Raw genomic sequence first — 27,370 nt, 5'->3', positions numbered from 1 at the left:
TGGATGTGGGGCCCAAGGCCAGGAAGACACACATCCCTGAGGAAGGGATCAGAGGGAGGCTGGGGAGGCCCCCAAGGAGGAGTATGGGCAAGTCTGGTCCACATCCCTGGCCACTTCTCTATGTCATCACGATGGAACCAGCTGGAAAGTCAAGAATGCCCTTCTAGAATTCTCTCTGCTCCTAACTTCTCATCCACATCACTCAAAACCTGGAACATGGCTCCTACCACTACCTACTCTATAAAAGGGCTCTGGCCCTGATATGCTGACCTCCTTCAGGTGCCCCCGTGTTTTGGTTGTTTATATCTTTGGTGATACACCCCTCAAAGACAATCTAATACAGTGGTTCTCAACTGGAGTGATTTTACCCCCCAAGGGTCATTTGGCAATGTCTGGAGACAATTCTGGTTGTTACAACTAGCAGAGGGGTGCATCTGACATCCCCTGGACAGAGGTCAGGGACATGCTAAACACCCGGCAGGCACAGGACAGCTCTCACTATAGGGAATTACCCAACCCCAGATGTCGCCATTGCAAAGGGTGCCAACCCTGGTCTGGTAGCAGCACGGAGCAACATGCGAACACAGAAACTCAAGAAAACACATGTGTGGCATCTAACTTTGCAGTCACTGAAAGCAGAGGGAGGGTTTTTAGGCAATGGGATGGCTCTACTTCACACAAGGGGTCCGGAGGACTCAGTCCTCCTGGGGAGTGGCAAAGGAACCCCACGGCATGAACGAGAGCCACTGCCTCGAGGACATGAATTATCACGTCTAGAGACCCCCGCTCCTGCATATGGAGAGGGGAGAGCCCAGCCAGACTGTTCTGGAACCAGCCCGAGGGAGGAGCGGCAGCTGAAACAAGCAGATGGCCAGGGAGGAAGTGGTGTGAAGCAGTGAAGGGAGAAGTATGGTTACCAGCGAAACAACGAAAACTGGAGAAAAATAAGCTGTGGTCCCGGGAGTGGAGCGTGACAGCGGCCAGGCCGGCGGCGGGCAGGGCCCAGGGTCGTGCACACTCAACACACGCTCACACTGTCGCTGCATCCGGGAGATGCAGCACAATCCTGACCCATCTACCCAAAGCCTAAGAACATCCACTTGGTCTAGACAACTTCACTTTTAAGAATTTATCCTTAGGAGGTGACCAGGGATGCAGGAGAGATTTAGATGCACGGATGCTTATTGCAGTTTTGTCTTAGTTAGAATTTGGAAGCAACCTGCTTTGCTGACAGTGGGGATTGGCGCACACTCTTGGTGGGGACCCCCTGCAATGGACTCCGAGGCAGCTGCCACAGTCTGGTGTAAACGACAGTGGCGTGGCCAGCAGGAGCCGCCCGAGTCAGGAGGCCCCTGTTTGTCTGGGCGGAACCCAGTGCAGGCAGCGTGCGGATGGAGCCCGCGCCTGTTCATCCCTGCAGGGGCCCAGGGCGGGCAGTGGCTGACGTCCCCTGGGTGCAGGTCATCGGGGCAGCTCTGTTTGCAGAGAATTTGCAGACAGGAAGGTAAAGAAAAGCTGATCTTACGAAAAAGTTCCTATGTGCAGACATTTCTAAACCATTGCAGTGATGAAATCACCCTCCTCACAGGGATGGACAGTGCCCACTGCACCCCCTTGGGATGCCACTACACCCCCTTTTCCTTTAAGAGAATACCCTGGAGGCTTGGCTGCCCCCCAGAGACACGATGCTCCCCATCCTTCCTTGCAGGGGATTTGTCCCAGACAGGCCTGAGGGCAGCGGGTCAGCGGCCCTGAGGGAGGGGCCTCCTTGCTCTGCCCTGTCTCTGCTCCCTCATGTGAGTGCAGACATGAACAGCCTCCTGAACACAAGGGGGCAGCTTCCTAAGGGTGAGATCTAAGGGGGGTCTGAGGCTCTGTGCCCCGCAGCGGCAGCAGCTCCACCTCACTGCTGGAAACCAGACTCACCTACCCTCAGCGCCTGTGGACGTGGCCGATGTGGCATCTGACTCGCCCTCCAGCCAGTGCAGCCTCGTGCACTCGGAAGGTTACACGTGCTCAGGTGTGCACACCAGCCCCGAAGGGCCCCTGCCTGGGCGGGGTCTCACTGTGATTCTTCAGGAGTGGGGGCTGGTGGCGGCTCGTGTGAGGTGTCTTCTTGTAACTCACTGCTGTATTACTTACATGCGATTCCCATGTTATATGTGCATTCACACACATGTGCACACACATGTATACATGCACATAGATAACGTCTATGTTTTTCTGGAATAAGGAGAAATTATTTAAAATGTAGATAAGTTCAACAGTCCAATATCCATGGTGGTGATTTAAACTAGTGATAAAATTCACGTGTGTGCTGCAAGCTTTGGGGCGCTGAGGGCTGCTATTTACTTTGAGTCTCCTCACTTTTCAGGCCGCCCCATCAGGTCACACTGATGGGTCCTGCAGGGCAGGCTCCACTCTGGCCACAATCAGCAGTGCTCTGTCACCTTAGTCCCTGCTGGAGCGCTGCTACCCCAGACCACCATATCCCAGACTGAAAACAGGACAATGGTCACTTCCACAAGAGGTGGAAAAGTCAATCGACATCATCTATTTTTTTCTCCCTGGACCCTGATCTCGCAAGCTGCCACCCCCATGCCACCATGCAGGCTGCACAAAGGCCTGTGGAGGTGGTGAGGACCAGCCAGTGGCTGTGGTCTTGGCACACAGCACTGCTCCAGGGGAGGCTGTGCCCAGACAGGGTCAGAGAAATTAGCAATTTCTTATAATTCTGCAACAGACGCTGAACACAAGTCAGAAGTTAGTGAATCTTCAAAGTGCTTTCAAATAGGGTGAATAGGAGTGTCCAAATATATCACACACTCCCAGCACTGGGGTCTGCACATTGGAATAGCAACCATTTCTGGAAACAAGAGGATGGTTGCAGCACATTTTTGTTTCCCAACTTTTCTTGAATTATCCCTATCAGGGATCTGAAAGACAACGTCGCCAAGACTTTTATTCTAACTAAATCTGACCTGTAGAACATTGCAGAATTTTCCGAAGGTTATACGATAGCAAGGTCAAAAGTCAGAGTCAGCACCAGTTTCTGGAGTAGCAGCCTCCACCGGCCGTCACTGAGCCAGCTGTGCTTCCCACCACATGAGCTCCTGGTAGGACGTGGGTCTCCCCTGTTTTGGCGCGTCTCTGCTGGGCTTTACCTAACCCTTCATTTTACAGAGTCTCTGATGCTTTTGTCTACCACATCTTAAATTCAAGAGAAGGAAAATGTACACATTTTTACCAGCTACCATTTACTTAGCTGATTCCTTTTCGAATGTTGTTTTTAAACAGTATTTGCAGAGATTACAGACGAACGTCCTTTGCAGCACATCTGCAAACACACAGTGTAAGAAGAACCCATTGCAAGCTTCTGCCTTTGATGTTAATGAACTTTTTCTCAAATTGCACACTTTCTTGGTACTTGCCTATTTAATATTTGCTCATAGTTTTACAAAACCAGCCAGGTTTTATTTGCGTCACACCTCTATCTACACACCTATTTGTATATTTCCTTTTTCACCTTACTTTGCACTATTTTCTCTAATCATTTCATAGTCTTCGAAAATCCCGCTTTATGAGCAGTAGAGACTCTGGGGAGTGGATGATATCTGACCATCTTTAAGGCTGTAACACTGGCACTCTGGCAGATTCTGGCGAGTCAGATCAGCGTGAGGCTCCTGTGATGTCCTGCCTCCTGGTGTGAGCAGAGTTGGGGATGCCGTGTGCCTGTGAGGTCTTGGGACTCTCCTCACTTAGCTGCACCCTGTTAACAGTGCGTGGCCAGGGCCTCAGCTCTCCGACTTGAGGCGCTGGCCCTTAATTCTGTTAGGACCCCTTCACTCCTTTGCAGGGAAGGTGGCTTTGGTCTCCTAGTGCAAAGCACTTGAGAAAATCCTCAGTGCTTTTCTGCTTTTCCCTGCTGAGATGCCCCCAGCTGGCTCAAAAGCCAACTGCTCCCAGCAGGTGGCGCCATCTTGACCCACTTCTCTCCCGGGGACTCCCGAGGCCCGGAGGGCACTGCTATTCCTCTCCCCAAGTCCGGCCTTTGCCGCCTCTGCACACCCAGGCCTCTCAGCTTTGTTCCTTCCACCGGGTCAAGTGCAAGACAGTTTTAACTGTCCTTGACTCTACGGAACTCATTTGACAAAACATACCAAGTTTCAAACAAGCATAATTGTTACCCATTTACTTGTGCTTTCTGGCGCTTCCAAGTATTTTCCTATTACATTAGAGCGCAGGTAGAAGGCCACTGAAAAATGCTCTCATTTGCTTGAAACCATCATTTCGAAGCTTCTTTATAAATACTATTCCACTGTGCGTTAACTTATGGTAGTTTAAGCAAGACTTTCTTCAAGTTTCTTCTTCCCCCTTAAAAACTAGTGGAAGAGAAAACTGGGACAGACAAACCATGTACATTTTCACACAGGTTTTGGGTAAAAATTCTGTAGATCTACGAATCCCTTCACCCAGCTCGGCCAGAGCGGGGCTGTGTGGTCACAGGGCTGCATCCGGGTCAGGGACTGCTCCCGTGACCCCGAGCCTGCCCCACCTGCATCTTGGTCACCGCGGAGACGTCAAGCCACCAGTGTACCCGGGCAGGTAGGAGGCAGGTTTGGGGCTTGGGGCAGAACCTACGCCCTGAGCCGCCAGGGACAGGTGTGGGGCCATCAGATGGGAGAGGGGTCTCGAAACAGCGACGCACTCTCAGTGAGAAGGGGTTCAGCCAGGCTGGTGTCTCGTTACCATAGTTCCCCAAACCTCCTTTCAGTCTCTGTGTGACCCACAGCAGCCTGCCATGTCCAATGTCCAGGGGAGGCGGGACATACGACCAGTGTCCAGGGGAAGAGTGGACACGTGAGCACACAGTGTCTATGGGAGGCAGCTCCCACGACCTCAGTGAGGGGAGACTGCCCACCTGCCCACCGGGCCCCGCAGGCTGGAGTTGAGACTGAGCATCAGGGGCGAGGGGAAAGCGTGGGTGGCCGGGGCTCCGGGCAGAGAGCAGACAGGCCTCCTCCGCACCCTGCTCCCTCTCCTGGGCGGGTGACAGCTCGGCCAGTGCTGCCAGGAGAGCAGCCAGGCTGCTCAAATTCCACCAAGGGTGAGGGTGCTGCCCGGGCCTTCACCGCATTGCAGGAAACCCACTCGCAGCTGCAGGAGGTCGAAGCAATCTGACCCATCGGCCCGGCCACCAGCCCCTACTGTCATCCTGTTGGGGGCTGAGGATCGTCGCCCCTCCCCCGGGGCCGAGCATGGGGGAGGATGGCTCAGCCATCTTTTCAATACACGCTCTGAAGTGCGTGTGGGGTGTCGGGCTCTCTCAGTGCCCCTCGGACACTGCCTGCTCTGTGCGCCCCACCAGCCAGGGCACCCCTGGACCAGACTGGACTCTACGAGCTGGTGCCACGGGCCTGCCTGGGACTTGAGCAGCTCTTTCTTTTTTGGAATTTCCTATCTTGATTCAGCTGCAAGCCGCAGGGAGTCAAGGAATGTTCCATGATCTCAGCTGTGAAACCTCCCCAGAGAAAGGGAGCAGATGCCCCGCGCCGTGGCCGGCAGCCCTGCCCTTGTCTAGACTCTGTGCGGGACGGGTGGGGAGGGCGCACGCCCGCATCACCTGGTCCTGGGACTTCTTCTTCTTCTTCTTTTTGCCCCAGCACCCCGAGCTCTCGCCGTCCTTGCCGTTGGCCTCCCCGCAGAGCAGCCCGTCCAGCTCGTCCGTGCCCATGTGCTGTCCCTGAGACGTTTCTGCTGCCAGCCGGTACGAGAGGTTCCTTAAAATGCACACACAGTTTTCAACGGTCTGGAGAACCCCAAAACAAAAACAAAAACAAGAAAAGGAAACAGAGGAGCAATGAATAAAGACTAACCGGCATGCCTCCTCCCAGAAAAGCAACCAACCTCCACATGCACGTTTCTCTCTGGGGGCGTGAGCTGCTGTGGGAATCGTTCAGAGGAACCTGGAAGGTTCTGGAGACCCTTCTCTGCCCCCCAAAGAAACGATTTATGAAGACTAGGGATTTCCGCACAGCTGTCACTGCCAAGGGAACTTCACCTGGGGGTGGGGAGGAACCTAGGGTGCTGCTGCTTAGTCAACGCCCTCTGGAGCCTGGGGCTCGCAAACCCCAAGAACGTGGAGACTGGTGATGGGCGCAAGCAGTCACCCTCCTCATCCACCAGGGCACTTTGTGGGAGTGGCTGGGGCGGGAGGGGAGAGCTGGGCACTGGGGGTATCCGTGTTCCCACCATACTGCTTCTCTCTGAGAGGCTGGTGCTCTTGCTGTCCAAGCCTGGAGATTAAACAGCAGTGAAGGCCACTTGCTGTAGAGCCGATCCCGTAGGAGCCTCTGCCTCTGACCGCTCACTGGCTCTGTGACCTGGACAAAGCATCTAACAGCCCCGTGGCTCAGATCGTCTGTCAGATGGTCGTAACAGTAGCCAGGTGTGAGCTTGCCGCGTGCACTAGATGAGCCAGTGTATGTATGTGTGGGGTGAAGACTGATGCCCCCACCAGGATGCCCACGTCTACTCTCAGAGCCTGTGCCTATGGTAGGTCATGTGCTGGGGGAGTGAAGGCTGCAGAGAGAGTTAAGGTTGCTGATCCCCTTCAGAAGAGGGGGTGATCCTGGACTATCCAGGTGGGTCTATGCAATCATGAGGGTTGACACTAGAGAGAAAGAAGCAGAAGGGTTTGAGGGGAGTGATCTGAGGAGGACATGATCCCCCAGCAGGGCTCTGAAGATGGAGGAAGGGGCCGCAAGCCAAGGAACATGGGTGGCTCCAGAAGAGGAAAAGGCAGGGAGCGGAGTCTCCTCCTGCCGCCTCCAGGAGGGGGGTGACCTGCCCATACTCTGAGAGTGGCCTGATTACCAGACCACGTGGGGCTCCTGACCTCTGAAATAGGAAGGTCATGGTTAGTGGTGCTTTAAGCCGCCAGGTCTGCAGCAATTTACTACGGCAGCCAGAGCCAGCTAACCCCACATGCCAGGACGGAGACCAGAGCCTGGCATGGGGCATGCTCGGGGGCTCCAGTCACTCACCAGCGCAGGGACAGCATCCTCAGAGGTCCAGAGGGTGTGAGCTACAGCCCGAGGGTCTGTCACCGAAGGGGCCGTGCGCCCTTGGGCAAGGCGCCTGATCTCTCTGCCAGAGGCCCCTGGCTCCAAACACCCCACACTGGAGACTAGATCTCACATGTGAACAGGGACACGGACATGCCATCCAGGGCATCAGCCTTGACCTTTACTCTGTGTAGGGGCAGGAAGACCACGGAGCAGGTTTTCCGATCCAGCAGACGGGGTAAAGGAGGAGTCAGAGTCCTGGAGCCCTTAGTGGCTTTTGCAGGCTTTTTATTGCGATTTGCCAGGCACATGGCAGGCAGGGGTGCTGGGGGGCCGGGAGGCTGGCAGTCCTCCCAGCCCCCCGCAAATCTTCACCCTATCTGGGCTCTCTGGTGTTCTCTCTCTCTCTCTCTCTCTCTCTCTCTCTCTCTCTCTCTCTCGGCTTCTGTTCGTTCTTGGCTTCTGCTGGCGTCCCCGTGAAGCCGCCCTTATAAACTCAGTCTCTCAGCCTAGGTGCGCCCACTCCAGGTGCCGCCATCAGGCATGCACTCAGGACCCCAGGGTTCCCTCATCTATCCTGACGGCGGGAGGGCAGAAAAGCCTGATGCTTTTTCCTTATCCTACTCTCTGGATTTCAAGAGCCGTGGGAAGAGGGGAAAATACCCAGTAAAAAGGACAAAACTGAATGGATTTAAGTTTTATCTTCAGAAGCACCTTGACGGTCATTTTCCGGGCACCTACTGTGTGACAGAACCGCCCAAGGCAGGGAACGTGGTTCCATCTTGCAGACAAAGGAGCGGCTGGCAGCTGTGGGACCCAGACCCAACAGTGCACTCTCCAGTCCTGGGCAGGGTGGCTGGGGGCTGGGGCGAACCCTGCACGGCTCCCCTCTTCTGACTGATGTCTTGGACTCGGCCACCAGGAGCCTGAAAATCAACCCGGAAACCAGTTTCCAGGATCTGTGTCTGGAACCTTGGCCATTCCAGACCTTTCTTGTCCGTTTATCAAGGATTCGTGGGCTGCAAATCCCAAGGGCTTTGAGTCAACTTGATTTTCTATTTCCAGCATATTCTCAGCATCAAAAAAAGAAGCGCATGAAAGCAGGTAAACACCGGACAAGCCATGAAAGAGAAAAATCTCTCCCGGAAAGGAAAATCTTGTGGCATGAGTTGGAAAGATTTTTAAATTGGCTCCAACTGATTTTTCTTACATCAAAGACTTGGGAGAGCAAACTTCTCTCTCATCCTGCGGGTCTTCTTCCCTGGGCCTCCCGTGCTTCTGCTTAACAAATGGCTTCCGGGGAATAAACGCGGAGTGCCCCTCGCCTGCCGCGCCTGGAGGTGTCGGGAGAGGCCGGGCGGGGAGCGAGGAGGGGGGCAGGAGGGGCAGCGGGGCCGCGGGGATGGGGCTCAGCTCTCCTTCAGCTTCTTCGAGGGCAGCCAGCACTGCGTGCACCAGCTCCTGTGCTTTCCGCCCAAGGGACCGGGCGGGAGCACCCCCTTCTCGGACGCCGGCAGAAGGCGCGTGGCAGCTGGCGGCTCCACGTCCCACGGCCCGGCTGCCGGCGGCCCTCCCCGCCGCGCCGCCTGGTCACCAGGGTGATCACGACTCCTTCTCTATTAGAAAGGGCTAATTTGGGAGCTGTCTGGAGATCGCGCCACCATCTGCTGCCCGTTCAGCCAAGCGTCCCAATCAGGGGCGCAAGCTGAGCCTGCCTGGGCTCCGGCCCCCTTCATTCACCGACTCTGTGGGCCTGAAAGAGAACGTGCCCTGCGTTTTCTCCCTCTGGCTTGTCACTGTGAAGCTCACGAGCGCCGGGCAGCGCCCAGAGGGCTGGGGGGCAAGGACGGCCGCGCGCTCGTTCTGCATTCGCACGCCCGGCGCCCCCTGGGCAGCCGGGCTCGGCCGGGGAATGGATCGCAGCTGACAGCGGCCGTCACGGGCCTACCCGTCACAACGCGCAGTCACGGTGCTGTCCGGACACCGGCGTCAAGGCCACCCAGAGAAGATCCACTTGGTCTTCTGGTTCCAGCCCACAAGCGTCTCAATGATTATGCCAGTGTCCTCCTTTTGTACCCACAAAAGAGTGGGTACCCAAGATGGGCCTGGAGTTGTGGGAACCCAGTCATCGTACATGGGGCACCCAGGGTCTGAGCACCTCGGAGGCTGCCTCTCCCGGCAGGGGTCGGCTCTCCACGGCCAGAGGACACGCACGTGTGTCCTGTTTCCGCCTCCAAGCCCAGACAGCACCAAGTAAGCTCTTGAGTATCATCACAGCAGGAGACTCGGTCCGACGCTTTCATGGCTGTCGCTGCGAATAGCAGGCAGCCCCGGCTCTGCGGCTTCAGCGAGTTGCTTCCGTAGCTCCTGTTAACAGGCGTCTGTAAACACTCAGGACCTCTTGACCGGTCATTTCGCCAGGGACTTCATATTCCAGTCAATGTCATGAGAAGGTCTAGCGTGGCCATGGGGGGTGTTCACAAGAGCGGATGTCACATCTTACGACACCGCGTCCCATCTTTGAAGCTGGTGAACACACACAGTCACGGGTCATTGCAAATGTCACTGAGTGGCAGGGACGAGGTGACAAATGGCTCTTGCAAGTGGAGCTGACCAGATGCAACAGGCTGGCCTCCCAGAAGATGCCAAGGGCCCAAAACTTCCAGGCAAGGAGCTCTGACAGGAATGATCTTCTCGATTCCACCCCAGTGGGCAGTCCAGGCGTGCAGCCTCCGGGCATCCGCCCTGTGCCCATTAGTGACAGCCTGGACAGATGCACTTGTTCTTCATCTGACCCCCAACAAACTGCCACATCCACAACCCTGACTCCTGAGCAAAGTCCATTTCCAAGCTGCGTCCCATAGGGTGGATTCTCAGTCCAGGATGCTCATCCAGTCACCTGCTGAGCTTTTGCCTTTTATTTTGATACAATTAATGGAAAAGTGATAGACAGCACAGAGTTTCTGTGTACCTACCCTTCACCTGGTTCTCTCCTATCACTCTGGTGCATTTGTTACAACGGAGCGATTACTATCGGCACATTGCTATTCACTAACTCCCACACTCTGCTCGGATTTCACCAGTTTTCCCCACTAATGTCCTTTTTTGTTCTGGGCTCCAGCCGGTCACCATGTGGCATCGAGCCATTCAGTCTCCTGAGGCCTCTCCCACTGAGAGAGCCTTTCTGTTCTTGACAACCCTGGCACTTCCCAAGGGCCTTTCCAGGTACTGTTAGGGTGCATCTCAGCATGGGGGTTTGTGTAAGGTCTCTTCGTGTCATGCCCAGGGCTGGGATTGTGGGTCTTGGGGAAGAAGAACACAGGGGTAGGGTGCTCCCACCACATCACTGCCAGCATGACTTACTGACCAACTTTTAAAGGCATAAAAACCAGACAGCAGAGACTGACACTCGCACTAGCAGGCTGTGCTGGGGGCCAGGCTCTTGCTGTTGCTGGTGTGCCAAAGGCACCTCTGAGGAAGGCTCTGCAGGGAAAACCATGGACGAAGGCTGCGCTCACAAGCAGGGCCATGGGACACCTGCTCCTCATGGGACACCTGGCCAGGGCTGGAGACGTTTTTTGCTTGATGTAGCCGGGGCGGGGGGAGGCTTCTGGCATCTAGAGATTGGAGGCCAGGAATGCTCAACCCAACGGGCCCAGGATGGCCCCCAAACAGAATAACTTGGCCCCGAATATGAAGAGTGTGGACCTTGAGAAGCTCTTATTACCACATCCCACGTCTTACTTTAAAGGCATCAATCAATAGCCTATTTATATCAATAGGATATTATGATGTTAAAAGTTTATAGTTCGAGTGAATCAAAATTAACCGGCAGACCCATTAAGGCAAAACGAACCGGTGCAAACACCGGAGGGTCCATCTGACTCTCTTCTGGCTTGTGAACTGAAACACTGAAAAATCACTGAGGATTATTAATGTCGACAGTCTCATTTAGTCAGCATTTTGATGGCATTTACTTAGGTTTCATCAGGCACTTTTTAAATGGTGCTTGATGTCATTAACAGTTGTCATAAAGCTAATACAAGACCATGGGATTATTAAATCCTCAATTTGTTTTGATATTTCATTTTCTTTTGGCGGCAGGCTTTGCGACATAAAACCAGAAACTGGTTCTAAGGTTCCATGCTTGTCGGAGCACCTGTGGTTTGACTAATGTAGACCCACCCCAGTTTTCTCTCACCACTAATAGAGAGTTAGGGCTGCCGATTTGTAGCTCGGCCTAGAGGACTCGGGGTTCACGTAAGGAGATCAAGACAGACTTCAGAGCGCAAGCACTAAACGCCGGGTCAGCCAGCTCTCCAGCGAGGCCGGCCACCGCGGGCCCCGGGGTGGGGTGTGTGTTCCCTGTGCCGCTCTCTCCGTGCAGTCACCACAAACCTTGCTGTCGATCTCGCTGCTGCCCAGCGCAGACTGGATCACGTAGAGCAGCGCGTCCGTGAGCCCATCACACTCCCGCATCCTCCTCCGGGCCTCCTCGCCGGCCGAACTCACATTCCTGCAGAGCAAAAGGACGCATCAGCTACCTACACGGGGCCCCCCAAAGACCTCCCACGCCCACCTTCCTCTCCTGGCTCTGCAGAGACACACGTTGCCTCTTCACAACGTTTATCACGATTCTAGTCTTCGTGAGTCGGGGTGATGTCAGGGGGCCCTGCAATGAGTCTCTCAAAATGCAGAACCCGGTTCCATACACGCGACTGTCGGTAAATGAGTGAATGGGGCTTTTTACACCACCGGGCTCTGAGCTGTCACCTGAGGCCTTGATCCTGCTCTTGGAGAAGGCGCTCGGGAGTGTGGTTGCGGGGCGCGCCTGTCTGAGTGTGGGCACCAGGAGTGTGAGGGGCACACCTGAGTGTGCAGAGGTTCCGGCAGCGGTGGTGGTGGGAGGAGGGACAGGGTGACCGCAGAAGAGGCGGGACCATGAGACGCGAGAGAACCCAGAGAAATAGAGCAGAGACTCTCTGGGGGGTGGGAGCTTGCCAGCCTCCTGCGCCCCTCTCCCCAGGGAACCATGCCTGCCCTGTGCCTGGCTGTCCCACTACAGGGATCTGTGAGGGCCTGTGACCCCCAAGAATGGGGGATGTTCAGAAAATCAAGGTTACTTGGTTTAAATCGACCAGGGAACCCCAAGCTCTTTGATTCCAAACATTCTTCTTTGAGACGTTTGAACCATTTTTCAAACACAGCTTCCACAAGCTGAAATATTTTAGAGATTTAATTGCACCTGCCTCAAAAATATACCTCCTGTGGCCGGCCAGAAGTAAGCGTCTTCCGGCTGAGATTCAGCCTAAGAACGGGGTTTTCTGTGAAATGTTGCCACCTTCTCTGAGCATCAGCTTTCCGGGTTCCTCCCTGGGCTGAGCCCAAGTCCAGAGGCTGCTGTCAGGGAAGGCACAGGTGGGAGGCGAGAACCTTGCGGTCTTTGAAGACAATCCTAGCTGAAGGCGAATCTTGGGTGCTTTCACTTTCTCCGCCACCCCGAGTAGTTTCTTCCTCTCCCACCCCTGTCAGGATTCGGTTCATCAGAAATAATGTCTGGACCTCCCTGGTGGCTCAGGGGCTAAAGTCTCTGTGCTATCAAGTTTTTGCCAGCCACTGCCGCACGAGTTCGCTCCCCAGCCAGGGAGCTACCCACATGGTGCAGCAGACCTCTCCTGTCTCGCTTGCTGCTCCCCTCAGCAGTGTGCTTCTGTCAATCTGCCTGTTCTGTTCCCCGCTCTGTCTCTGGTGAATCCTCTCCTCCCCCTGCACCTCTGGCCTGCACCCCAGCTCCCGTATGCATAAATAAATAAAATAAATCTTTAAATAAAAGAAATAATGTGTGCTGGAGGACGTGAGTTCATGGAAGGAATGGAGACTGGAAGGATCTGGAGACTGTAAGGACAGGAGACCCTGCAGGGTGGGGCTCCCCTGCTTTGACAAGTGTGGGAACACCTGGGGGGGTGTGCACGCAGACTGGGCGCAGCTCCCCACCCTCAGCCACCACCACGATGGTCTCCTTATGGTTTTACGACCCTTCCCTGCCACCTTCGTTCTGTTTGATAGTTGAGGAAACTGAGGCTTGGGGAGGCTGTCTGAGGCCACCCAGGTCGGAAGCGGGATTAGGCTGAGCCCTGAGGAGGGGAAGGCAGGAACTCGAGCCTGGGGAGGACATAGGTGGTGGACCTTTTTTTTTTTTTTTTTTTTTAATTAAAATGAGCCTCATGCTGAAATGTTACTGAGCATAAGTGTTTTCTTTGATGCCTACAAAGACCCGCAGGATGTGTTTAAACAGGATCTGTGAGCATTTGAATGTAACGTGGGGAAAGGTTATTCCATTCAAGCTAGTATTTTTGGCATTTGCTGATCTTGAAATAGAAGCAAAACTCCCCAGTTCCTTAGATAATAAAACTGGGCAAATACTGACAGCATTTTTATGTAAACCAGGCCTCATCCTGACAGATCTCAGGGTGGGAGAAAGAACGAACTTTCTCCTGGAAAAATTAGCAAGAGGCATGCAGGTGTTTGCTAAACTGGGAGGGTGGCCTGCTTGGAGCACCTTTAGGCCGTCCCCCCTGAAATGATGCCCTGGTCTAGCTCTGAGCAGAACAGCAGCCTCGCCAACCATTCCAGTCAGGCTGCTCCAGCTAGAAAGCTGATGGGGAGCTCTTGTGTCTTAAATCCTACCTCTGTGTTGATGAGGCCGCGAGGGAGGAGCATGAATTAGGCCTGAGAGGTCTTGGAGAGCTTTGCCCACCCTCACCTGAAGTGGTCTCCACAGCCTTCTCAGAGGAGGGACACTCAGTGTCTGCTTTGAGTGGCTTCCTGATGGAAGAGGGGCGCTGTCTCTGATTCACAAACTAGCTCAGGAGCATCGGCCTGGCGCGCGGGTGCAGGTGATGCTGACATTAGCCAGGTGCTTTCCTACACTCTGCTCGATCCAGGTCTAGTCTCTGCCAAAATTCAAATAGTTGTGGCTATTATTTTAAAATGTGTAAGATACTGAAAAATGAGAAAGACACGTAGCTTAAGGTCCCAGCGGAGTGTGACGAGGACACACAGACACACATGTACACGTACACCCTATGACTTGAGGTGGGAAGGAAGGTGCCCCCCGGGGCCTGCAGGCATGAGAGGCCCAGAGCGTTTAAACGAGTTGAGATGGGCACTGGCCCTTCCCAGGGGCTAACAGGGTAGGACTTTGGGGTTGGGTTCCCCCTTCTAATTGCCCATTCTTTTTTTTTTTTTTTAAAGATTTATTTATTTATTTATACAAGAATTAGGGTACAGCCCAGATGCGCGGGAGGGTGAGAGGATTCACCATAGACAGAGTGGGGAGCAGAACAGGCAGACTGACGAAGTACACTGCTGAGGAGAGCAGCAGGGAGACAGGAGAGGTCTGCTGCACCCTGTGGGACCCTCACGGGCCGGCTGGGATCGAACTAGCACTGCAGAGGCTGCGGACAGCTTCACAGCACGGCGCTCAACCGCCTGCCCCAGCAGGGGAGGCCTCTTGAGCCAGTTGCAAGCCATGGGAAGAATACCTTCGGTTTCACACCCTGGGGGATAAAGGAAATCCTGTTCTCCCCAAGCAGACCTAGTACCTGCACAGGACGATGCAGTCAGCCCTCCAGAAGCCACATCGGCACACCTCATGGGCGGCCGACTGCCCGAAGAGTGCTGGCACCTCGCTGGTGTGTTCATAATTAACCCGTGAATTAAGGCCTATTCCTGTGTCTGCGTGACACTCACAGTCGCGGTCTGGACACTCGGCACCGATTTGAGCCGCTGATTTCCTTTGCTGGTTGTTAACAGAGCCACACAGAAACCTCTCAAACACATGACTCTGATGCAAGGACGGCCGACTTTCCCCACCATCCTTTACGTCTCTAGTCCCTTGCCCGCCCTCCTCCTCCGTGAACTCCTAGACGCTCTCACGTGCTGACTGATGTCTGCTAGTTTTTGTGAGTCCTTTACTTCGTCACATCACCCGTGATGTCAGCGCCCATCATTCGTCTTCGTCCTCTGCCTGCGTCACTGCGAATTCCCAGGACTCCTTCCATTTTGCTGTGGACGGCAACGTCCCGTCTTCCTCCCGATGGCCGGCAGAAGTCCACAGTGGAGACGCCGTGTTGATCCACTGCCCGTCGTGGGAACTGAGGTCGCTTCCCTGACGGAGCTCGTGTCAACATGAGCAAAAGGCCCCGGGGAGCAGAGCCTGTGTGTGACTGGTTGCCTGTTCTCTGGGTCGATGCCCAAGAGTGGGATCGCTGGGTCATATGGCGCTTCCAATTTTAGTTCTTAAAGATGAATCCAAATCGCTTCCCATGAGGGTGGCACTAGTTTACATTCCCATACATATGTGCTTTTAAAGCTGGGACTTCATCCCAGCCAAGTCTGAAGAATTTCCAGAGAAATAAATGCCCCCCTTTTCCTAAGATTAGCACTGTCTTGCTGTGTGGGTTCCTGCTATGCACTTCACTGTCTTCCCCCAAGGAAGGCAACTTCTTTAGAAATCAGGACAGTGGTGGCTGGGTCATTGTTCTGCTGAGCTGCAGGGACAGAATGCTTCCGTGGCCTAGAGACCACCGTTGGCAGTGAGCTCTGTGCCCTGCTGTCCTTGGCGTCTCCCGGGCACCAGCGCCCCGCCCGTAGTGACACATGTAAATAAGCCAGCAGACGGAGACGGATGAGCTCCGCTTTCGTTGGCTACTCACCGCTGCCCAGCGCGACTGCCCGCACGGGGCCTTCTGGACGCAGCCATGCACCAACGCACATTGTTCCAGAGGAGCCCAGGGCAGAACCAGAAATACCAAAGTTAAAAGACACCCTCTCGCTGTCAAGTGCTACCTAGGGTTTTAGCGACACGATTCCAATTAAAATTGATGGACGCCACAGAGTTAACTGCTCTGCGAAACGCCTGCTGCCAGTTCCCCATTGGGCTAAATTACAAGGAAATCAAAGGGAAAGGGAGGGAGGCTGTGGTGTGGCTTACGCCATTCACTGAGAACCTAATTGTGCCTGAGGCTCCACAAACACTCAGAACCACCCACACTTGGTTCCTAACTTGCAGAAAGTTCTTGGGAGCGAGCTGGACTCCCGCGGCTGGGACGGGAGTCATCGGACCCCATCTTGAACTTCCAGCGGTGACGTGGGGTCTGACCCTGGCTGACCCTGGCTGCCCTGTATTTCACTCACGCCAGAAATATTCCACTCTGGTCCATTTTTGGGGTGCTCTTCTTTCTATTCTCCTTGCCCAGAATCAGGGTACATCTCATGCTGGAAGCCCGAACATCCAATCTTGGCCAGACACCCCAGTTTCAAGACAACAAGGCTTCCCTGAAAGTCTCAGTATCACCATCATCAGCACCTGCACCACCACCATCACCTCCACAACCACCACCACCATTACCACCACCTCCACCGCCACCAAGTCTTTTCCTAGAAAAAAACCATTTGCCAGACATGGCCCAATTACCAAGGCAACATCAGCAAAAGCAAAATGTCATGGGATCCCACTGAAAATTTATTCCAAAATGAATCCCAAGCCATGCTTTCTTTTCTTCTCTGCAAAACCAAACAATTTCTCATCAACCAGACATGATTTAATGTAAGTCGCAAAACCTGAGCTTCATAATACATACAGTAAATTATGATGTGAAGACACTGCAAAACAAAAATGCAATGTTCGCTTGACCAAGCAGGTGGCTTCCAGGAAAATGAGCATCGAAGCTAAATAAATAATGAGCAATGCCAAGGCCATCGTTTCCTTGTATTTTGAGTCCTTCATTCTTCTGGGAAGTTGGAGAACAAAGCTGAGTAATAAAGGATTATAGGTAATTGGCTACTTGCCTTTTAAATGTCAGATTGTGGGGTTGAAGACTTTCAAGATTTGGCATTATGTGCTGGATTATTAATAGCTATTATTAAAACAACCTTTCTAACTTTCATTTCAATTCATCACCTAATTCCCTCTATGCAGTCATGCAATCTTTCAATTTATTTACTTACAGGAAATTTTTAACAAATTGCACTTCTAAGACTTATTCAAGCTGGGAATCAATGTGACTTGGAAAAGCTCACTCACTAGACACATTTTTCTGGAGGTGTTTCTTGTTTTCGTGATGGCTTGGATCCCTCACTATGCCTTGCTGAGCACCAAGGACAACGCCAAGGAGCGAAGACATCTTTGCCATTTACTCTGGGGTCTTGCCCCCTCCCTGTGCTTCCAGCCCATTATGCTCAGTGCAAATTCCCAGCCCCGGCTCCTCCCTCCCCAATATGGTTTTATTCTGGGTATTCACTGTGCGACTACAGCCATTCTCGTTTCTTCGGGCTGACTGCTCACTGACCAGCGTGGCAGTGAGTCTAACAGGTGGCCACCCGGTAGGGAAGGAGGAAGAGACAATTCCTATTTCTCTGAAGCCCCTGACCCTCTGCCTGCAGAATAAATATCCCTGGCCAGACACCTCCGTTTTATTAATGAGCAGTTTCTGGGAGGATTACATGAGGCAGCTCTGATCTTTAGTTAAATCCCCACCCCTCCTTCCCCACTTGACCTCTGCTCATTTGTGCCATGTGGCGGAGCACAGGGCAGGTGGTGACGGTGGTGGAGGTGCTTGTGGTAGTGGCCCTGGTAGTGGTAAATGGTTAATTCTAATATTTAGAATTTATACCCATGGGAATGCTCCAGAAGCATAGGATTAAATTTTGTCCTTTTCCTCTATGGAGCTGTCTGATGTTCATTTGTTCCTTTGTCTATGCTTAGGAGAACCCATACAGGGTGGGAATGGTTTCCCTTGTAACCTGACCCTGGCTTCCTCCTGGCTGGCATTCTGCTCTCGGGTAATACCAGGCTGCTTTGGGTTGCGGCTGAAGGCTGGGCAGTGGCCTGCAGGCAGCAAGCAGTGGGAGAAGGGGCAGCCGCGCTTGCTGACAAAGTGAGGGCAGACTGACGAGGGTCCAGAGAGACTGGGCTGCTGCGCTTGGGCCACTGCGTCCGCACTCGGGAACCCAGGTCAGCCCAGGCGGCTCCCCGTGGTCCCGCCTGTCCCTCCAGGGCCCATTCTGGTGTGTGACTAAATGTGCTTGGCTGCTTGGGATCGATTTCTCTGCTTGTCAAATAGATAACTTGCTAGAATGAAAAGGAGACAGAAGGACTCACCAGCACCCACGCAAGTGTGTTCGAGCTACAGAAAGGAAATAAAATTGAAAGCAGCAGCAGAACAGCCTCCTCCTGCCCGCACCTTCTCCAGCCCTGTTGTGCAGATGCTTAGAGACGGCACACATGACTTTTTATTTCAAGCATGTTAAAGGAATTTCAAGCAACAGACTGCGGGTGGAGGCACTGGGGATTCTGAAATGCTGGGAAGGGCTATGACGGGCGAGAGACACCTGCCAGGACACCTCCACATGCCTCTGCCGGCCCAGCATGTTGCAGGGTAGATGTACATATGGATGCTCATGGGGAAGGATGTGAGAGCTTCTCCAAAGACAGTCCAGAGCTAGACCAAAGCTTTGTCATCCGCTCTGTTATTATCTGCCTGCTCGTGGGTGACGCATGGAACCTCTGAGACCCTTTTGGGAGGATTAGATGAGGCAAAGTCTGATCTTTAGTCAAAGCCCATCTCTCCAGGCCCCTTGACATCTGCTCCTTTGTGCCTAGTGGAGAAGCAAAGGGCAGAGGGGCCTATTGTAACTAAGAGGATGTGGACTGTGCTGGCGAGAAGCTAGTGCCACACAGAACGGGCATCATGCCAACGTACTGATGGGGTGGATTCATGCCCCAGCGGTTCTTGGGGAGGTGACAGCCTTTTCAGGCTTCATTTTCCCATGAATCACTCCAGAACTCCCTCAATCTTCCCTACATGCCCCCCACCCCGGTCCCCGTCTTAGTCAACTCGTGTTGGTGGACTTTCCCGAGGTCCTATACTCAAGGTCTCACCTGACTCGCCTAGGCTGCAGCCCTGCGTCATCACCACCATGTCTATCCCGGATGGAGAAACAGGCTGGGGAGGCAACCCAAGTTACTCAAGATCCCACAACTAGTGGGTTCTGGTTAGATCTGAATCTGAATGCCAGTTCCTTGAGGTCTGGATTTGACACTGACAATGACATCCCATAACAATACGCCCACCTCCAAGGCGGTCGGGACACGGATATAGTGTGGGCCCAGCATGTGTCACCTCTTGGCCAGCCCCACTGCTGCTGAGCAACCCCCTGCCCATGTCTCCTCTGCCTTGGCCCCGGTCTGCACACAGGACCAGCGCTTCTCCACCTGCTCACAACCTTCCACGGGTTCCCGGGCCCACAAGGATGGAAAACCCTCATCAAGACGACCCCCCTTCTCCAACACTCTCGTCAACCAGCTCCAGCAGACTGTTCCCCTCTCAGCTCCCTCTGCCAACCACCCTGAACAACCTGTATTACCAAAGGGGCCTCGGCTCCCTGCACCACCTCCTGGACCTGGGCCATGGTCTCTTCTGCCCCGGCAGCCACACCACCCCCTCTCCCCATGTAGGCCTCTGGGGAGCCTTGGGGTTCTTCAACTGGAGCCCTTGACTCCCTACACGATGCCTTCCAACAATTCTGCAAGCACATCTTTCAGGGTCACTAACCCCGATGCATTGGGGTCAGATTTCCTGTCATTTCAGGCTTGAGCATCTTATCTCACTCATCCTGCTTCTCTGGCTCCTAGAGCAGAGTCCTGGGCCACACTGGAGAGTTGGCAGACGTCTGTGTGGAAGGACAGCGGCCGCTTTATGAAGGTGATGGTGCACTTGGCCGAAGAGGGGGTGCGAGGTGGTCAAGGTAGGTCTGGTTACCCACAGGCCTGGCTGACCAGCTGATGCCCAGCAGTGAGGTCGGGGAAAGAATGTTCTAGCAGAATCCGGACTTGTAGCATCTGCCACGGGCTCTAGGACCAAGTGTGAAGTCTCCCCAAACTCCAGTTTCTTCTTGTTTAAACTTTATAAAGTTGGGCCTCCCTGGGGGCGCTAAGGGTTAGGTCTCAGCGCTGCAAAGCTATCGACAGCCACTGCAGCACGAGTTCGATTCCCGGCCAGGGAGCTACCCACACGGTGCAGCAGACCTCTCCTGTGTCCCCGCTGCTCCCCTCAGCAGTGTATTTCAGTCAGTCTGCCTGTTCTGTACCCCACTCTGTCTCCAGTGAATCCTCTCACCCCCCTGCACCTCTGGCCTGCACCCCAGCTCTTGTATGCATAAATAAATCTTTAAAAAAATAAAATAAGACTTTATAACGTTATCACGAGAATTGCATGCTCACTAGAGGCACCACTGATTTTCCTCCTCACACAGCACTACAGTGATTTTAATTTTGACAATCTGCATTGATGACCCCAACTTTTCCTTCACAGGAGGAGGGAGAGGAGGGAATCTAGAGTCATGAGGACCAGAGACCAACGCGAAGGACCACGTACAGAACAGAACACCTCCAGGAGGAAAGAGATCCTGATGTTTGGTGAAACTAGCTGGTGTGGTGGCTTTCTTTAGCAGAAATGTCACAAATACCCATCTGGAAGAGCAAGTAGCACGTGGCTCTCACCGAGACCTTCATCTCGGGAAGAACTGGCGACTGCCTGGGTAATGTGCTCTCTGCAAGTGGAAGATTTTATGAGCAACCGGGAGAGTTGGTAATTATCAGCTAATATTATCTCTGCAACTGGAAAGATTTTATGAGTGACCAGGAGAGTTAAAAGGTTCCTTGCTTTGGTGATAATTAATATAGAACAGTTATTAGGCAACCAGGAAAGCAGCAAGAGCAGTCATTCACTGATTGACTCAGTTAAGAGCTGTTTTTTAGGGGTCTACTGCATGTCAGCTGCTGTCCTGGGGCTGAGAAATCTGCACAATCCTCATCTGGAGAAGAATGTAGCTCGTGCAGTGACTGGCCTTGAACATACAAACACATAGGCCTGGTGATACCTTATCCAAACTGTTAGACACCCATCCAAGTAGTAGGGAAGGGCTCGTTAGCATGGCAGGGAGGGTCTCTCTGAGTAGGAGACAGACTAAGACATAAAGGAAAAGGGGACAGAACAAAGTCCTCTGGATACTAGGAATCATGTGTAAAGGTCCTAAGGCAGAAAAGATTCAGTGTGTAGAGCAATGTATAGGAGGATAAACTCAGCCGAGGGCCAAGGGCCCAGCATGGGGCTGGAAACTTGGAGGGTCTGGCTAACTTTGATGTCTGAGTTGACATCAGTCCTCAGAGATTTAAGGGAAAACTCTAAAACTCACATAGTTTCCTTCTTCTAGGGACTCATGCCAGAGTATGAAGACAAATGGTCTGACTAATCCAGCAGCTGGAGAGGCAACCTCTTGGGATGAAAGGACAAAAGACATGGCAAATAATGTGTGTGGAAGAGAATAGTGTGGGCCAGAAAATGTAATGGAAATGCACAGACATTGAAAGGGAAGGACGGGCTGGGGAGAACAGTCCCAGAGTTCCTCAAGAATCTTCAGTTACCATCTGACACAGTCAGTTCATTCCTAAGTGAATTCCCCTGACATCACTGCTGGGCATCAGCAGTCGGCCTTGTTTGTGAATTACCAGACCTGCACGACCACCTTGTCTCCCCACTTTGGTCAAGTGCTATGTCACCTTCATAAAATGATGAGGTGGAGGGCCTCTCATGTTCCACTCCTAAGTGAAACCTCATTCACCCCAAAGAACTGAGAACAGACACTCAAAAAAATACATGCATGTTCACAGCAGCATTTGTCACACCAGCCAGAGGGTAGACAGAACCCAAATGTCTTTTACGAGCAGATTAACAGATAAAGTGCTGTGAATGTGTACAGTGGAATACTATACAGCTAAGAAAAGGAATGAAGTACTGACACTGGCCATGACATGGATCAGCCTCGGAAACAGCATGTGAAGAGGGCAGTCACAAGAGGACACACATCCTATGGCTCCGTTTAAGTGAAACATCTAGAACAGGTAAATAAGAATCTCAGAAGTAAGCCCCTGGCCAGCAGGGCCAGCAGTAGGGAGGCTGGGGAGTGACCGCTTAGTGGACACAGAGTTTCCTTTTGGGGTGATGAAAATATTTTGGAGCTAGTAGAGGGGATCACACTACATTATGACTGCACTGAATGCCCACCAAACTTCACTTTTAAATGGCTAATTTCACTTAATGTGAATTTTGCCTGATTTTTCAAAAAATGAATGAAATGCAAGAGTAGGAAGCACAGGCTTCCTGGCCGGAGGGTCACGCTGGGGTTAAGTCAGAGGTGGAGGGACTTGTTTCACTGGTCAGATTCCCTCTTGGCCCACCCTCCCCTGATCTCCATGATTCATGCACTTCTTAGGAGTTTGGTATAACTTTCAGTTTTGTCCCCTGCAGGCCTCTGTCTCAGTTCACAGTGGTTGCTGTCTGAATGCTGAGTTGGACAGGAGAGTGTAATATGTCTCCATGACCTCCACTCAAGTAGGAAAGAGCCCTGGAAAATCCTACAAAGCTCAGCATCTGTGTCTTTGTGAGCCTCCGCCTGCAGGTTCTGGCTGAGAACTGTGCACCCTCTGATCTGGAAAGCACAGCCTCTTAAGCTGTGTCAGCTGCTTGGGAGTGACAGGGGCCAAGGACTGATAACATTTCATCACGTTTACTAGTCAGAATGACAGTGCTGCCTGCAGAGGGGGGACACGTAAAGTTCCTTTATGTCCTAGGAAGGCACTCACCTGCATGCTTTCACATCTGTCCAGCAAAAACACGGCCCTTCACAGGCTCTGGACAGAGGACTGACCAGTTTCTTCCAAAACATACTCGCACTTACTCCTTACAACTGACCCCAACTGTGCCTCCCAGCAGGACTTCACCAATGGGATCCTTTTCCTTACTTGAAATAATGGTTTTCTGGGTTAAGCTTCCTTGACTCCACCCCCTGACTCAAACCTGGGCTGACAGAGCTCCCCCAGATCTTTCAGGGGGTCAGTGCTTTTGCTTGGCAAGATCCTGGTTTGTTTATATAAATTAGCCCTCAAGTGCCAATCACATGGTTGGTCCAGCGTAAGGTCAGAATGACCTTGGGTGGGGCCCTGGTCTGTAGAGTCCGGGCCACTACGGAGACTTCTGGGGGTGATTTATCGCCTGGCCTCCCCCTGAGCTCCGCCGTTCTCACACAGAATCTCGGTGCCAACACAACGACTTTCTGCTAATAAGTTACCTTCGGAGAAATGTAATTAGGTGTTGGGATTCATTAGCTGCAGTCTGCGCATCCATGGCGAGGCATCCTTGCCAGGTGAGTGCTTGTTAATGGGGAATAATGATATATTGCACCCCGATGGGGCGGCAGCGAAGGATGGGGGCTCATCTGAAGTCCTGCCGAGTCTGTCCTTTAACTGGCAGACTGCAAAAGTGAAAGTGAATTCACAACACCGGCAGAATAGCGCAACGTCCTGAAAATCCAGTGTCGAGAGCTGTCAACCCTTTAGCACATGTTATCACCCCATTATTACTATTTCTTTTTTATCCTTTTCTTCTTCACTTAAACCTTTCAGAGGCAAGAAAATGTAACCCAAGTCTGAAATTTGGGCAGAAATGCTCTCTCCTTGGCTCATTTCTGCTAACATACTTTACTGGGGACGTCCAGAAGCTTCTGCCAGCTCAGAACAAGAACTGCCTCAGAAGGACTAAAGAATGGTAATTTCACTTTCCCAAATTCTGTTTCCAGAATGAGCAGTTTCCTAGGAGGTGACAGCCCAGCACACAGGCTCCCAGGAGCTCTGAGAGGGTGGGTCATGCAGCCACACTGTGGTCCTCCCTCCACTACCTGCACAGGCTTCCTCTGACCCCCCACCAGAGCACGCCCAGGTCAGACCCCATCTCTCACTCCAGAGGTGTGAGAAACTCCCCAGGAGAGGGAGGGAGTTCCCTGGGGCCTTCACTGCACATCTGCCCAGGGCCTGCTGTACAGGTGCCGGGTGTGTCTGCCCTCAAGGACACGCCAAGCCGAGGAGGCCGGACGCTGCTGCGACAGAAGGACAAATCCAAGCGTCCTGCTCTTGCATTTCTAATGCCCTTGGTCAACTAAGGAAGACATTAACATAATTCAAGCATTCCTGGTTAATTAAGGAGAAATGCAGTCACTTCTGGACTCAGGCGTCTTGGAAGCAGCACCCTGGAGCGGTTGTTTGTGTTTCTTATCACGCGCCCTGGTTCTTTCTCTGAGTTCTGTTCATCTCTTTGGTGGGGTGACCCCAGGTCTGGTAAATGCAGACTTTGTTTTAAAGCAAGTGCTGCTTTGAGGAGGGAAGGAGAAATGGATGAAAATGGGTATGTTAAAATATTGGAGAGGATTAGGACATAAACAAAAGACACGGTTGGCCAGTTCTTTCTTCTTGAATTCATGGTTAATGGACTTGTTTCTTTACTTCACCTCTGGGGAAACTACTTCTGAGGCCACGGCTGTAATTTGGAAGGCAGCAAGAAGAAAAATTATGTTTTTAATATCAAGAAGTTATAAAGGATTTTAAGAAAGAACTGGATTTTACCACCTGCTTTTTATTCATCGGGCAGTTAAAGCTCTAACCCAACGTTTTATGGAGGATAAATATTAACCACCATTGTCTACCAATTGGGAATTAACTAAACCTTTTCATTTAATCTTTTTTAAAGAAAGTAATTTGTTCACACTAATGGAAATATTTGAATATTCATATTCTAGTAGGAAGAATGACTCTCTTACTGAAAAGATAAAATTTAATATTTGCTTGTCCTTTTAAAGGAAGCTCGTATTTGCAACCAAATTATGGAATAAATAATTTAAAACAAGTTTTAGTTAGATTCTAAAAATTGTCCTAATGAGGTAAATCAACTTTTCAGAAATAAATGATGGAAACATTAAGTGGGAATGAGATGATGGGGTATTTTATATTAATTTTTTATATTTAAGGTGAAATTATTATACACACATTTTTTTCTAGCTTAAGGAAGAAAAATAATGTTTGGGGAGAAATAACCCTATTACTATTTCATGGAACATAAATGCCAGGAAGAACTTCACTAAAATGTAGTTTGTCCTCAGGGGACAGGAAGATCTTCTGAAAAAGAGAAAATAAAGTTTTTTCAGACTTTTGCAAATACAAAAGAGTAAGAGAAAGGCAAAATCCTAAAGAGACAATAAGCGTCAGGCCTAGAAGATGTAAGAGTAAACCAAATAAAGGTTAAAAAGCTTCTTAGACGTAAAGAAAGAATCAGTAAGAGGGAGTTTGGTAAGTCATGAAAATATTGAGATAAAGAGCAAGGCCTTTGACGCACTATTTAGGAAAAATCATACTCCAGCTCGCCCAGTCTTGAGGTGACCTAACGGGACTTTGAGGTGTCCAGTTGTCTTGGTGACAAGGGGCACTGCTTTTCACTGTGTGGACAGCCGGTAAGATGTATCCATGTGGGGCCCAAAAGCAGATCACCTGATTCCAAACCAAAGGTCAATTCAAATACATTCAGTAATTTGGATACAGGTTCAATGTATGTAGAGACTTTCTAGGCTCCCTCTTTGAATGTAAAATCAAGTGACTGATTTCATCAAGTATAACAATTTCATATAGTTAGCCACATCGTTACATGGCTAACTACAGCCTCACAGTTATCTAGTGAACTATGTAAACTCAATTCAATCTTGATTCCCTAATTAGTCTTTGTGACTCTTATGTTGACATATAGGAATTTCTTGAAGTCCCATCAGTATCCATTTCCCCTTGGAGTTAGGAAAAGCAAAGTGTCATCCTGTAGAATATTTTGATGATCACTTCCACTTGGAAGGAAAGATGAAAAGTTGACATTAGCTTTTTGCCTTAGGTTGGGCAGCATGATTTTGGTTTACATTATCCAATTAAAACATGCTTCAATCTGGTCAAGATGACCTTGTTCAAAGAATGTTTTAATTTATTAAAAATTATTTCTCAAAGTGAGAACAGTGAGTTTTTCCATGTTGTTCATGAGTTTTTCCAACCTCCAGTACCTGAGAATGTGACTATCTTTGAATATACTCAATGGAATAGTCAAATGAATAATCGATGGAATATGACTCAGCTATTTAAGTGGTTATGTACAAGGGCATGGGACCAATGACTGGACCCAAAGGATCCTCCTTGGACCCCTACAAGAACTTTATTTCACCATTCTTTAAGTGGTTATGACTCAGCTATTTAAAAAAAGATGAAATTGTGTCCTTGGGGAGGACATGGATCTTGAGGTGATGATGTTCAATGAAATAAGTCAGAGACTGAAGACAATTCCCAGATGGTCTCACTCATTTGGGGAACATAAGAAAACAAACTGGCAAATCACAGCAAAAATAACTCTTTGATTTTGTGATAACCATGGTGAAGACCAGAGGGCGGAAGAGAAGAGGAGGTGAGGGGGTGAAGAGCACTGGGCATGGGTGCCAGAGCTTTGGTGGGGGGCGGGTGTAGTTTGTGCACAGGTTGGGGTGTGAAGATGTACCCCCGGAAGTATATATATTTGTAAAAGAAGGTTAACCGAGACATTTCATTTAAAAAGTTAAAGTCATTAAGAGGAAATGAGGTTTCTCTATGGTCCCAAATCCCTAATGACTGGTGTCTTTGTAAGGAGAGGACATTGGACACAGAGGCACCGGGAAGGCCCTGTGATGGCTGAGAGGACGACCAGCGGCAAGCCACGGAGACAGCCAGCCCCGAGAATGCTTTGACCTTCGACTTCTGACTTTCAGATCTGAGCGATGACAAGTTTCTGCTGTTGGAGCCACTGGTCTGCACTCTGCAGGGAAGCCCTAGCTCAACAACACATCACACACCACCACCTTTCTAACGGGGCAGGCAGGAGTGAGCTAAGGCGTTGGGGTGCCCCGTGGGGAGGCTGGAACCCTGGTCACCAACAGAGCCACAGAGTGGGCTCCCCAACTGCCCTCTCATGGGGTCCTAAGACCTCTGCTCCTTCTGCCTCCTCCCCCTGCTGCCAGACCCTGTTCCCTCCTTTCAGACTCAGGACTCCCTTCTTGCTGAGTCAGGAACTATTGAGAAAACCACTGAATTTGCATCCATATTGGACACCTGACTGGAAGTGGAGCACTCAGGTGAGGAGCACCGTGTGCTAGGGCAGGTGGGGAACCTGTGTAAGAGGGATGGGTGGGATCTGTTCACAGCATCCGTGTAAACAAGGTCCTTCCATTCTAAGTACCCGGATAAACAGTGCTCGGTACAGCTGCCACCCGTGATAATACTGAGATAAGTCCAGAGCTCATTATACTAGACTTAAAAACTCTTTTTAAAAAAGATTCTTTTTAATAGACGAATA

General features: G+C 51.6%; 1 protein-coding gene across 1 annotated transcript in view; it reads right to left on the bottom strand.

Annotated features, from left to right (window-relative positions):
• Window positions 1-27,370, bottom strand: part of CTNND2 (catenin delta 2) — a 697,357-nt gene that overhangs the window by 95,283 nt on the left and 574,704 nt on the right. Inside the window, exons 13-14 of the mRNA XM_037529421.2 lie at window positions 11,466-11,583; window positions 5,624-5,809 (exon numbers count right to left, since the gene is read on the bottom strand). Coding sequence (XP_037385318.2) covers window positions 5,624-5,809; window positions 11,466-11,583 — 304 coding nt within the window. The remainder of the gene's footprint in view (window positions 1-5,623; window positions 5,810-11,465; window positions 11,584-27,370) is intronic.

This window comes from Talpa occidentalis, unplaced genomic scaffold, assembly GCF_014898055.3.
Source record: "Talpa occidentalis isolate TD23 unplaced genomic scaffold, MPIMG_talOcc4v2.1 talOcc4.6, whole genome shotgun sequence".
NCBI lineage: Eukaryota > Metazoa > Chordata > Mammalia > Eulipotyphla > Talpidae > Talpa > Talpa occidentalis.
This window is presented reverse-complemented; position numbering and strand designations above follow the sequence as displayed.